Source organism: Pungitius pungitius, chromosome 20 (assembly GCF_949316345.1).
Source record: "Pungitius pungitius chromosome 20, fPunPun2.1, whole genome shotgun sequence".
NCBI classification, from domain to species: Eukaryota; Metazoa; Chordata; class Actinopteri; order Perciformes; family Gasterosteidae; genus Pungitius; species Pungitius pungitius.
In genome coordinates, this window is record NC_084919.1 from 2,179,634 (window position 1) to 2,191,766 (window position 12,133).

Genomic DNA, 12,133 nt, shown 5'->3' on the forward strand with positions numbered 1-12,133 from the left:
AATGTCTTGCATTATTGGCAACATAATGAGAATCAATTTGTTTCGCTAGTCGCATTAATTTGCATGGTAATTCAGTCTGCCAATGAACTCTAGGCTTATTTTCATGGTACGACTTGAATCATATCAATATCTATGCAAATACTTGATGATTCGCATGAGCACACAAGTCACAAATCATTTACATGTGCAGATGTTGTGTCCTCAAATATTAAGTTCAACCAGGAGGGACCAATTTTATGAAACGTGTAATCCTTAAAACATGGCATCGCGTGTGTGTACAGTCCCAGTCAAAAGTTTGGACACATTTTCTCATTTAATTCAATGACAATGTGTCCAAAATCTTTGACTGGTACTGTGTGCGTGTGTGTGTGTGTGTGTGTGCGTGTGTGTGTGTGCGTGTGTGTGTGTGTGTGTGTGTGTGTGTGTGTGCGTGTGTGTGTGTGCGTGTGGGTGTGTGTGCGTGTGTGTGTGTGTGCGTGTGTGTGTGTGTGCGTGTGTGTGTGTGCGTGTGTGTGTGTGTGCGTGTGTGTGTGTGTGCGTGTGTGTGTGTGTGCGCAGAGGAGCACTGTAATAAAAGCCAGGCGAACACAGTGTTCCAGGTCAGAGCCGAAGTCTGCAGAGCTTTCGGCTCGGAGAGCAGCATGAGTCACCGGAAGAGAGCAGATTGCTAGCTTGCAGAATTCATTAAGACAAATGTAAGGTATATGGATTTCCTCTGGAAGAAAAAAAAAAGAAACCTTGGCTGCTGCAGAACAGCACCCTGGTGAATCCTCAAGTAGCTTTCCATTCACCTTTGGAACGACAGCATACTTTGGCAACTGTGTGGAGAATTTTTTACTAGTCTAAATGTAAAATAATAAGCCTAAATCCTTCAGTGTGTAGCCCTTTTTTTTCTTTCTAATTTTTGGAAGCACTCATAATGCAAATTTAACACACCTTACATACGGGTAAGTATGTATGCATGTAGTAACGGGTAGTTACTAAAGCACTACTATTTAAGCGACTGGTTTCATACATAATGACTACTAGTGAGAGAATTCTGTCATAAAACTCGGCATGCAGAATGAAATGCTGATTTGAATGTTAAAGATGCAGGTTAATCTGCTTTTTAAAATCAACACTGGCTGTGAACGACGCGTGGATCCCGCTGCGCAGTGGCGCCCCCGTGCGGTCGTGACGTAGCATTACTCACACTGAACACTGGTGTTGGAGTTACGGTAACGCCATTACATTTCAATAATACTGACAAAAACGCCACGATGGCTTTATAACTTACCCTGCTCAACGACTTCCGAATACAACACAGGGTCTTCGTTTTGGCTCGACAAAGGAGGTGAAATTGATTATCCTAGTTACAGATGTACTGTTGAACTGTAACTATAAACGTGCAAACCATTATTGGTTTGGATTTTTTTTTTCAAATTGTTTGAACTGATGAGTTAGGAAAAATGAAATTGGCTAGTGAAACTAACCGTAAAGAAATAGATATAAATATATTAGCTTTTATGCGCTTTTTTCGTAAAAACCTTCCAACACTGATCCAGGAGCAGCGGTTGTATTTGGCATTCCAAACTTCGTAGGTGACCGCAAGATAAGAACGGATCCGGAGTCAGCCACCTCGGCACCGGATGTCACGGAGTTAAAAAAAAAGAAGAAAAAAAAGAAGTAGACTGGTGCCGCTTTTCGGGAACGATTTCTCCAGGAAACACTTTCCGCCGTGGGGAGCATTTGTGAAGGGCTGCCATTTTAGCGAGCTTACGGTAAGAAACCCCGCTTCGCGCGTTTCGTCGCGTAGCCAGCTAGCCTAGCATCACGCAGCCTCGCGCAGGCCCCGCGCGGGGGGATCGAACTCGCGTGTTTTAGCACAGCCAACCCCCGCTGGCCTCGCGCTGACAGCTTGACGTTAGCCAACTTAGCTCGTTAGCTAGCGTCGGGGACGCTAACGCTAGCATTGACACATCCCCAGCACCGAGCGTGATTAAAGTAAAAACACGAAGCACGTCGCGTGGAAGTAAACGGAATTATTTGGAGGGAGGGGTTGTTTTCCTGTACTTTATTGAGGTGAATTATCATTGTTTTTAAACTAACGCCAGCGAACCTTGCGGCTTAATATTAGAGTTAGCCCTTGAGCAAGGCATCAGATGTTAGATGTTGTGTGACGACGACGGATGAAACAAACCAATATAACGTTAGTCTTTCTGTAAGTACTTGATTGAAACCGGAAGAATTTACATTAAAAATTAATTTACCCCACCACTACCCCTGTTTCCCCCCCCAGCATCACAAATGAATCATGGGGCTCAAAGTGGTCCAGCTCACCTCCAAGTCCCACCATGAAAACATCCTGTCCTCCCTGCATCAGCTGAGGCTGCAGGGACAGCTCAATGACGTCACGGTGCAGGTGGACTACCAGGGAGACGTGCAGGAGTTTCAGGCCCATCAGTTGATGCTGGCGGCATCCAGCGGCTACTTCAAGAAGATCCTGCTGGCTGGGGACGCCAGCCGAGACAAAGTGCTGCTATCCAACATGCACTCGGGGGACTTCTCCAAGTTCTTGGAATTTGTGTACACCGGTAAGGTCGAGGTCGTCCGAGACAAGGTCGGCGACGTCCAAGCGGTCGCACAACTGTTGGACTGTGAGGATCTGTCCGAGGTTTGTGGCGAGGCCATGACTGCTGGAATCCTACCAAAAACGCCAAAGAAAAAATCTTCATCGAAAGTTGCAGAAAAGGGGGGTTTACACGGTGGCCAGGAGACGAAATGCCCCCCAGGGCAGAAGCAGCCCAAAAGGGCATCTCTTAAGCGGCGGCTCTCTCCACAGAGCTCCGAGAAAGAAGTCATTCCGAAAAGATCAAAGGCAAGGAAGGGAGTGAAGGACGAGGGACGACAGGGAAAAATCCTCAAACTGAGGTTGGCCGGCCGCAACGTCCTTCAGAGGCGCTTAACGAAGAAAAGAGAGAGCGACCGAAAGCCAGCGACCAACGAGGACACAGGCGAGACCGGCGCTGCGGCGGAGGAAGGACACGCGCCTTCGTTGGAGATGCCCGAATCGGATGTGGATGATTGGCAATGTGAGGATGGTGTGCAGAGCAGTGATCCCGAAGACTCCTTGTTGTTCTCTCCAGAGGACGAGGAGGAGGAGGAGGAGGAGGCGGACGAGGAGGAGGAGGATGATTATGAGGAGGAGGGACAGTCCAAGAAGACACGTAAAAAAACCTCCAAGGCCCAGTTGCAGTGTAACAAGTGCCAAAGGACTTTCCACTATGAGACAAGCTACTTGAAGCACATTAGGTAGGACTACTTCCAAGCTCACACAGTGTTTTTATTATTATTTCTGATTTGATCAACAGCTATTTGACACGTTCGTCATCTCTCCCAGCAACGAGACTACCTTATCTAACCTGTGGCTGATCTCTCCACCAGTACGTACCACGGCGTGAAAGCAGACGTCGTCCATCGCTGTGAAAACTGCCAGCAGACCTTCGCTAACCGCAGCAACCTGAAGATCCACGAGAAGCACGTCCACAGCAGCGAGAGGCTGTTCGCCTGCGAAATCTGTGCCAAGTCCTTCAAGCGAAAGAAGGACGTCGTCCGCCATCAAAGACAGGTGAAGGCCAAGCAAACTCCAGCCTCCTATTAGTAAAGGTCGTGTGCAGCACCACGTTACTGCAGTGATGATAACTTCCAGTGATCGTCTCAGGTACACGAACGCAACAACCTGCGCCACGTCTGCCCCGACTGCGGGAAGGCGATGAGCTCCAGGGCCGCCCTGCTGTTGCACGAGAGGACGCACACGGGGGCCAAGCCTTTCGAGTGCGGCGACTGCGGGTCCAGATTCACCCAGAACTCCGCCCTCAAGATGCACCGCAGGTACGGAGCGGGGGGGGGGGACGATACGGGGTAGATTTGACCTTTTTGTTTCCTGTCCGTTTAACACGAACGTGTCTGGAAACAAGGGCTTGAGAATGAGAATGATGGATCTAACTGTTGATAATCCATGACGTGCAGGATTCACACGGGAGAGAAGCCGTTTGCATGTGACGAGTGCGACGCCCGCTTCACCCAGAAGCACATGCTGGTCTATCACAAGCGGTCACACACAGGTGAGGGGGGGAGAGGCGGGGGGGCTACCATTTCAGAACTATCAAGTTTAGACTGGAGCTTTTATTTTATTTTTTTACTAACTCTTGAGTCTCTCCAAACAGACCTAATAATAAGCTTTTTTTTAATGCTTTTTTCCCCCCTTCACCTTTTAGGGGAGAAACCCTTCATGTGTGAGGCGTGCGGGAAAAGCTTTGCCTCTAAAGAATACCTGAGACACCACTCCAACATCCACACGGGGACCAAGCCGTACAAGTGCGAGCAGTGCGGCCGAGGCTTCGCTCAGAGGAACTCGCTCCACCAGCACCTCAAGACGCACACAGGTAACCGCCGGCATCCCTGCCGCGTTGCTCCCTCCTCCCTTTTCTTGCCGCGGTTCTTCTCCTCTTGCTGTTCCCTGATTGACACCGTCCCCCCCCCCCCCCCACACCCCCCTTCTGCTGACCGACAGGCGAGCGTCCCTACGCCTGTAAGGACTGCGACAAGCAGTTCACGCAGCTCAACGCCCTCCAGAGGCACCAGCGCATCCACACGGGAGAGAAGCCGTACATGTGCGGCCTTTGTAGACGCACCTTCACCGACAAGTCCACCCTCCGCAGGCACACCATGGTGAGGTGCCCCCCCCCCCCCCCCCCCGATCAGCTAAGGGATATTGTTACTGTTTGACCCTCCAGTAAAAATAATGTTCTTTCTTTTGTACACGTTCAGATTCACGACTCTGATGCTCCCTGGAAAACGTACCTCGTGGTGCTGGAGGGAAACGTGGAGGACAAGAAACCCAAAGCCCCCACCAAGGGAAAGACGGATAAGGCGGAAGTAAAGGAGAAAAGGGGCGGGGTTAGAAAAAGTGCTGCGGATGCTGACGCCGCCGATAAAACCCACGCGGAGGACTCCTTCGTGGTGCCGTCCGACCCGGTCCCGGTCCCGGTCGAATGGACCGGTCAGGGCGCCATCGCTCTGGTGAGCCACGACACCCTCGGCAGGATCGCGGTGTTTCACGCGGAGATGCCTGCGGGGGCCCAGATGCAGCCCATCGTGACCACCGACGCCACGGGGGCCAGCGTCATCTCTCTGGACGGATCGGCCATCTCCCTCTCCCACGCCGCCGACGCCGACCCCCCCTCCCTCTGTCCGCCGACCCCCTCGGATCCCGTCTCCGACGGCGAGTTGGCGCCGCTCCCCGGGATCCGGATCGTCTCGGCGCCGTCCGTCCTGGAGGCGGCTGCCTCGCAGACCATTTTGGCTCCGGTTTCAGAGCCCGCGGCCGCCCTCCAGGAGGCCAGTCCGGGGGGGGCCACTCCGGGGGGGGCCTTCTTGGAGTCTGACATTCAGACCGTGATCATCGGCGACGATTCTGAAGCGGCAGCAGCAGCCGACGTCCTGAGTGATGAAGACAAGAAGGCAGCGGAGGAGCCCTCGGGCCCCCCTGAAGGGGCCCCAGCTGAACAAGCTGTGTAGGAAATGCTCTTAAATAAAAGAGAATTTAATCTTGGGGGGTGGGGGGGGGGTTAAATCCTAATTCAAGGCTGCTTTTCGTGTACAATGTAGATACTTTGGCAGCAGCGGTGTGTGAATGTGTGATCTGACCACGTGGCGTTGGATCATTTATTATGCGCTTCGTGGACACACACTTGATATTCTTCTCACACTCCATTGGATCTTTAAGATGTCAATCGGAAGACGACAATAATCAAGGTGTTGGGGTGATTAACTGAGGACTCTGGTTGGTCTGGATGTACATGAAGTACATCTGTCTTCAGGGACAAAATACCAACTTGTGTGTCTCCAAACTGCCAGCAGCTACCTGCTTAAAATCTTCCAACAGATGTTGTACACTGTATATTATTTTGGCCACAGATCATTAAATAGACTCGTAATGTCAGAACAACACAACAGCCGATTAATCCGATGTCGGCCCTTTAACATCCAATCAATGACCTCGGATCAAAATGGTCATGTGACAGGGAGGCAGAATTACTGCAGCCAAGAAAATCCTACAGGGGGTAGGATCCTCATGAGGTAGGTATTAACTATAAATTCAAACTATAGAACAGATATTCTATGTTAATAATACATTCACCTCCAAATATATTTAATGCATTTATAATGGAGTAGCAGTAAACTTGAAATACTAACTTTTTCCAGTCTGTTTCTACCCCTCGAAAAATGATGCACACGTGACATGTTAAATATAGAGGCGCTTGCACCCATCTTTAAAAATAGAGTAAATTACTTTATGTTATGTGAGATAATAAAAGCGTAAAATGGAATTGAAAACGTTGATTTCTGTTTTTGCAGTTCATCAAAAGCAGGACAAGCAGAGCCGGGGTATAATGTCTTTATTATTGTCCATTCGCACTAGCACACAGTCCCCTGTCACTCCTTCAGGAAGAAGCTGGATACGCAGGGCCACGGACCCTTCAGTAAAAACTTTGGTCTGGTGAATGGAACGAGGCTAATCTACTAGACACAATGACATGCTCAGCCACCCCTCCAGTGGTCACGACACAATGATGCAACTTATCCAGAGATTACTGCCCTGGACATAAGGGGTACACATTTTCACGTCAGTGCTTTTTCATTAAAAAAAGAAAAGAAGAAGCGCTGCCCCCCTCCTCCCCCCCAAAACGGGCAAACTAAATCACAACGTACAGGTTTACACATTTAAAGTATTATTACATCAACAAATCCTAAGGTTAATAGAAATGATCCACAATTAAGTGTGTGTGTGTGAGGGGTTTAATACAAACGTTTAACAGTCTACACTTGGTGCATATCATTGCCCTTCTTTAAGAAGAGTCTCTGTCCATTTTGTCCCCACAAAATGGACACTAAATCTGTGTGGCTGTAATGACTTTAGTATTAAGAACAATCACGACATGGGCGACAAATAAAACAAATGGAAATGATACATTCTGAAATTCCACACGTGATAATCCTGTGTAGAACTAAATTAAAAAAAAAAAAAACCACTGAACTGCATCTGACTAGTTAAACCATAACTGTAAAAAAACATGCAGTGATTGTTGTCTGCTAACACCGGTTTGAACCCAACGTGGCGCTCTGAAGAGCCCAGAGCGACTTGAGCAGGAGGAAGTATGCAGCAATCCTCTGGACAGAGGTGAGGGCGGGGGGGGGGGGGGGGGGGGGTCACACTCTGACTACAGGCAGAAGTGCTCAGAGGGAAAGCAAAGATCTGACAGCACAGAGGTGAGCAGTGGAATATTCAAAGTTATCAGCAGACACTCGTCTCCAGGTGCTATACAGTGAGAGCCGTGTGTGTGTGTGTGTGTGTGTGTGTGTGTGTGAGCATGCTGTGTTTGTGACCCCCGGCTGGCTTTCATTTCAAGTCCCCTTCGTCGCCCTGGATGGTCTTTTTGATGCGCAGCAGGAGGGTCGTGTGCCACTGGTCCAGACGGGAGATCGAGTCGAACTCCTTCACCTGCAAACAGAAAATGTAATTACAACCTCATGGAAGCAGTTGGATACAGAGTCCTTAATTTAAACTACCAAACCAGGCTGAGATCGATCAGAGGGCATCATTACCATCTGTAACGTTGTTATTGGAAACATCTTGAGTCGTGAATTCATTAAACATCACTGGATCATTTCAAAAGAAATGGCACAGCACGATCCGTTAATGGTCTTCCAGCAGCACTGAAATGGTACGAACTGACAGCTGTTTTTACCACTGCTCCGTATGAAACAGACCGTAGATGATCTCTTCCCTCTCGGACTGTTCCACATAAACACGCAGTCCTGCGAGACGGAGCGGAAACCTGAGATCCAGCTTTTTAACCGCTCTCAACACACATGGGAACCAACTGAAGTACGAGAGCGGAAGCAAAGGGACGTGCTGCCTTCAGAGGACTTTCTTGGGGTAAACAACACTCACCGCCTCAGTGAACGCTTCGCAGTTCTGCTCCTCATGAGCATCGAGAAGTTTCTGTTAGGACAAAAAGTAGGTCACGCACAGAAACCCAACAGTGGGGGCGGGTGGGGTTGGTGGGGGGGGACGGCGTTTAGCGTCGAGTTACCTTCAGCAGTTTGCATTCTCGAGAGTCTGAGAAAGCCGGGAACATCTCCTCGTATTTTTCAACAGCGATCTGTGGAGACACGAGGCGTTAAAGCTCCGAAACCAGACTCTCCGCCACAAATCCATCTAGTGAACCACGGCGGTGGAAACTCGCCCTGGCGTTGAGCTCGTCCACGATGAAATGACACAGGGAGGCTTTGAAGAAATACTCTTTGGCGCTGTATTTCAGCAGCGGGTTGTCCATCGTGTTGGCGCCGACCTACAATGAGGCCAATAGGAGAAGAGACGCGTCAGCATCTCGGCGCTGACGGAGAACGGGACACGCGGGAGCAGCCCTCACCTGCTCGTAGATCTCGATGGCCCTCTGGTACTGCTCCAACTGAGCACAGTAGCCCCCCACCTTCAGAAGACACTTGTTGGCAGAGCTAGAGCACAAAAAGGTACACAACACAGACTATAAGGGATGTGTAGTCATGTATTTTGCGTATTCATTGTTAGGAGTGTTAAATGATACGGGGAGTAGTGAGTTTTAGAGATTTTAGTGAGTTGAGCTGACCTGTTGGATTCTTCCCCTTTGTAGTAGTCTGCTGCTTGTTCATAATGTGCAATTGCCTTCACAAAGGGAAAAAAACAACATGAATAGGGTTTTGTGTTCCTCAAAAGAAACAGGCCCCATAGTGAATCATGGGCAGTATTAACCATGTAAGATATTACCTTCTCAATGTCCACCAGTTCGGACTCGTAGATCTCGGCGATGTTGATGTGGTGTTTGGCCGCGATGGTGAACCTTCCCTGGAGGAGGAGGAGGATTCGTTATTAACTGATTTCATCCACAGACGCCCCTTCAGTCTATGGAAATGTCGCGTTATATTCTCTGTGCAAAGAGGCGAGGCCAAGCAGTAGTGTATGGCTTCTGGAAAGATTGATCTTTTTAATCCCCCCTAAAAAAAAATAACAAGTATCCAATTTCATCAGAGTATCAGTGTGAACAAACCACAGACCTTTATGTGCTATGAATATGCAGATATGGGCACAAATATCGTTAATCTGGGAGCTTGAGAAAACGCAGGCAAGTCTTTGATAGACTTCCAGATGTTTTCAACCACTGAAAAACGACTAAAACACAATATGCACTGCTGTGAATCAGAACATAGAGGGACGCTCTCTACATGCATCTTACCATGTCTGTGTATATATCGATGGCTGCATTTAAACACTTGATTGCCTCTTTTTGCAGCATAAAAGCGAGAGGAGGGGACAGTTAGACATCCTGTTAGTTTTGTCAAAATCTTACAGAGCACCTCACTCATGCATCGGTGTATCCATAAGCTAAAATCTTACCATTAGGGTCAGACTTCTTGTAAGCATTTCCTGCATCAATGAAACTGGTGGCGCAGTCGTGCTTGTTCTGCAGCTGCATATGGAGACGCGCGGCCTTGCAGAACGCACTTCCAGCCGCTGAAGATAGAAGAAAGAAGAGAACGATACACTCAATGCTTACACTATTGCATGCACAAAGTGACACCTTCTCTTTGTACTTGTGACACCTTTGCAAGCGTTGGGCTTTGCTGTAATTGTGCCAAAATGTCAACCCTTCCCAAGTGTGTGGAAATTGACATGTGGAACATATCTTTAGTAGAAAACAACTCATCGCACCGCTCCAGTTCTTGGCCATCTTGAACATGTTTGCCGCTCTGCAGTACATCTCACAGGCTTCTTCCACTTTTTGAGGTCCTCTAGACAAAAGAAAGAAGACAAACCACAGTTACATACAGTGCACATTTTCATAACGGGTCAATAGTATGTTGTGGTAAAATCAGAGTTAAATCACCACTCTTGCCCCGCTTTGATTGGTGGACGGGTTTGTATAAATCCCTCTAAATCTCCCTCCCTCCATGACAACAAGTGGACCCCTGGGAGCTCCATGAGCTGTAATAATACTCTGGGATCACATCCCCGCCTGGTCAGCCACAGAATTACCAGGAAGCCTCCACAGAGTTATCACCGCCAACGAGTGACATCTGGGGGGGTCACCGAGGACAGAACCTCAGAAAACCCCGAATGTGCTGGTTTTTGCATTTGGGCCCCGGAGTGAAGATCATCATCCTCGCCTTCCTCAGTCTCTATGACACGGTAAAGCATTCAAACATAAGATGGCATACATTACTGGGATCGAAATAACGAGGATCCGTCTGCCAAAGGTCACTGGAAGATAAGTCATGGACAGGAAGGAAGAGCTACCGCTGTAAAGACAGCTGGCAGGGAACCATAATCCTCCTACACGTAACTATTTACGTAAGATTATTAACTACTAGCATCGGTCAGATAAACAACATCTTGTAAATAAGGTTCGCCTCTGTGTAATGGGTCACATCACGTGATACAGCAGTCGTCTCAGTTAGCTTCAGGAATTTTGTTTACAACTGCTGCAAGGCGCCCGAGCCAACAGTTACGTAAACTTAAGCGTTAACGTAATATCCAACGGTCACGGTTAGCAGTGACGTTATTTCCGGTAGAGTCGTGACGCGCGAGCTAGTTTACAATGACACCAACGGCTAACGTTAGCTAGCTAGCTAACGTAACATAACATTGACACACGCTATGTCGAGTGTCACTAGTTCAATACAAAATTAACTGAAACAATTAGTGCAACATCTCGCTGAGTAGCACGTCGATAATGAACGTGATGCCCGTGTAGGTGAAGGTCGGCCGTGCGGGCCAGTGAGCGCTCGCTGGCGGGTTTGTTCTTTGGTGCAGTGCCGTCTTACCCTCCAAACATCCCTCCCAAAAAGGAGCCGGAGGACTTGACTTTTTTGTCGGCGTCGGCCATTAGCTGAATCGCCTCCTTCTCTTTCCCACTGTTGTCCATGTCTTTGCTTTTGAACGGGACAAAATTGTGGCGAGACGGAAAAAAAATTAACCGCAGAGGATTCCGCTGTGTACAGCGAGGATTACAGTCGACGGGTTTATTCCGCGTAGGCGTGCACCAGCTAGTGGTTTAGCAGAGTTCCGTTGCATTGTGGGAGATTGAGTTCTTTACGTGATAAACGTAGTTGGCTTCAAGGCAAAATAAAATACAACTCCCAGTAAACACGAAGCCGTTGGCACATACCATATGATTCGCATAGATATATAAATGTTATACAGTTTTAAACCACCACGTATTTACATTTCACTTAAAGACGCAACATTTACTATCGTATTATGTTAAAACATATTTAAGAAGCAACAGTGTACCTCTTGTTTCTCTACTCCAGAGGGCGCTGAAACTATGGCTGACATAAAATCGTTACCATCTGACCAGGAATACTACCATCAGGTAGTATTCCTGGTCAGATGTATTCTAGTATTCTAGTATTCTGTTATGCTGATAATAAATGCTTAACTGATCGACATGCACACAAAGGACTGTGTCTCGGCACTGGCTCAGCTCATCAGAGCAAGGATTCTTAAATATTAAACCTCTCGCTTTAAAGTGAGGTCGTCTTGTATGGAGTTTATTATCAGTCATTTTGCAGGACTAGTTGCTTCTTGCATATTGCACCCTGCCATCTGCCCTAACAAGTATTTAGGCACACCCAACTACTTGTAATGCACCGTGTATCCCGTTATCTTTAATCGTTCATTGCGATCCTCTTCAACCTTGCACCTTCCAATCAAACTTTTATCCCCCGCAGCCTTTGGACGGCCCGGGGTGATTCAAGAGAAGCTGTTGATCAGGGATAAATCCGTTTTATGCTGATAACCACTATCTGCGTGACACTGCTGGTGTACATTTCTGCTGAGTGTGCGGTTTCAGAAACACGACTTGCTCTAATGTTTGTACAAACAGCAACAGGACTGCTTTCCTTTATAGCTTAGCTTTAAACACAGGGTACGTAGTTCTATGGATCTTCTCAGTAAAATGCAGTCCACTTCATGACCACCTCCTAGTTTTATAACTCTGATTTACTTAAACAAGCAAAACAACTTGGCAACCAAACAATTTCCCTAATG

General features: G+C 48.1%; 2 protein-coding genes across 2 annotated transcripts; one reads left to right on the forward strand and one right to left on the reverse strand.

Annotated features, from left to right (window-relative positions):
* The first annotated feature begins 560 nt into the window (after positions 1 to 560).
* On the forward strand, positions 561 to 6,696 carry gzf1 (GDNF-inducible zinc finger protein 1). Its single transcript, XM_037449484.2, has 8 exons — positions 561 to 1,760; positions 2,279 to 3,291; positions 3,424 to 3,607; positions 3,701 to 3,870; positions 4,009 to 4,103; positions 4,257 to 4,424; positions 4,553 to 4,710; positions 4,810 to 6,696. Exons 2-8 carry the CDS (start codon positions 2,294 to 2,296, stop codon positions 5,557 to 5,559), a joined length of 2,523 nt encoding a protein of 840 aa, XP_037305381.2. The 5' UTR covers positions 561 to 1,760; positions 2,279 to 2,293; the 3' UTR covers positions 5,560 to 6,696.
* Positions 6,426 to 11,119, reverse strand: napbb (N-ethylmaleimide-sensitive factor attachment protein, beta b). Its single transcript, XM_037449485.2, has 11 exons — positions 10,906 to 11,119; positions 9,794 to 9,873; positions 9,479 to 9,595; positions 9,318 to 9,364; positions 8,852 to 8,929; positions 8,694 to 8,749; positions 8,478 to 8,562; positions 8,292 to 8,396; positions 8,139 to 8,207; positions 7,997 to 8,047; positions 6,426 to 7,543 (listed from the first exon to the last, which is right to left on the reverse strand). Exons 1-11 carry the CDS (start codon positions 11,004 to 11,006, stop codon positions 7,442 to 7,444), a joined length of 891 nt encoding a protein of 296 aa, XP_037305382.1. The 5' UTR covers positions 11,007 to 11,119; the 3' UTR covers positions 6,426 to 7,441.
* Positions 11,120 to 12,133: the final 1,014 nt, after the last annotated feature.

Excerpts from the sequence above, each read along its gene's own strand:
- gzf1 (XM_037449484.2), top strand. The coding sequence starts at position 2,294 with ATGGGGCTCAAAGTGGTCCAGCTCACCTCCAAGTCCCACCATGAAAAC. Across the intron at positions 3,871-4,008 it reads GCCCTCAAGATGCACCGCAG|GATTCACACGGGAGAGAAGC; the intron begins GTACGGAGCGGG and ends CATGACGTGCAG. Across the intron at positions 4,711-4,809 it reads CCCTCCGCAGGCACACCATG|ATTCACGACTCTGATGCTCC; the intron begins GTGAGGTGCCCC and ends GTACACGTTCAG.
- napbb (XM_037449485.2), bottom strand. The coding sequence starts at position 11,006 with ATGGACAACAGTGGGAAAGAGAAGGAGGCGATTCAGCTAATGGCCGAC. Across the intron at positions 8,750-8,851 it reads AACTGGTGGACATTGAGAAG|GCAATTGCACATTATGAACA; the intron begins GTAATATCTTAC and ends CCCTTTGTGAAG. Across the intron at positions 7,544-7,996 it reads GCGAAGCGTTCACTGAGGCG|GTGAAGGAGTTCGACTCGAT; the intron begins GTGAGTGTTGTT and ends TTCTGTTTGCAG.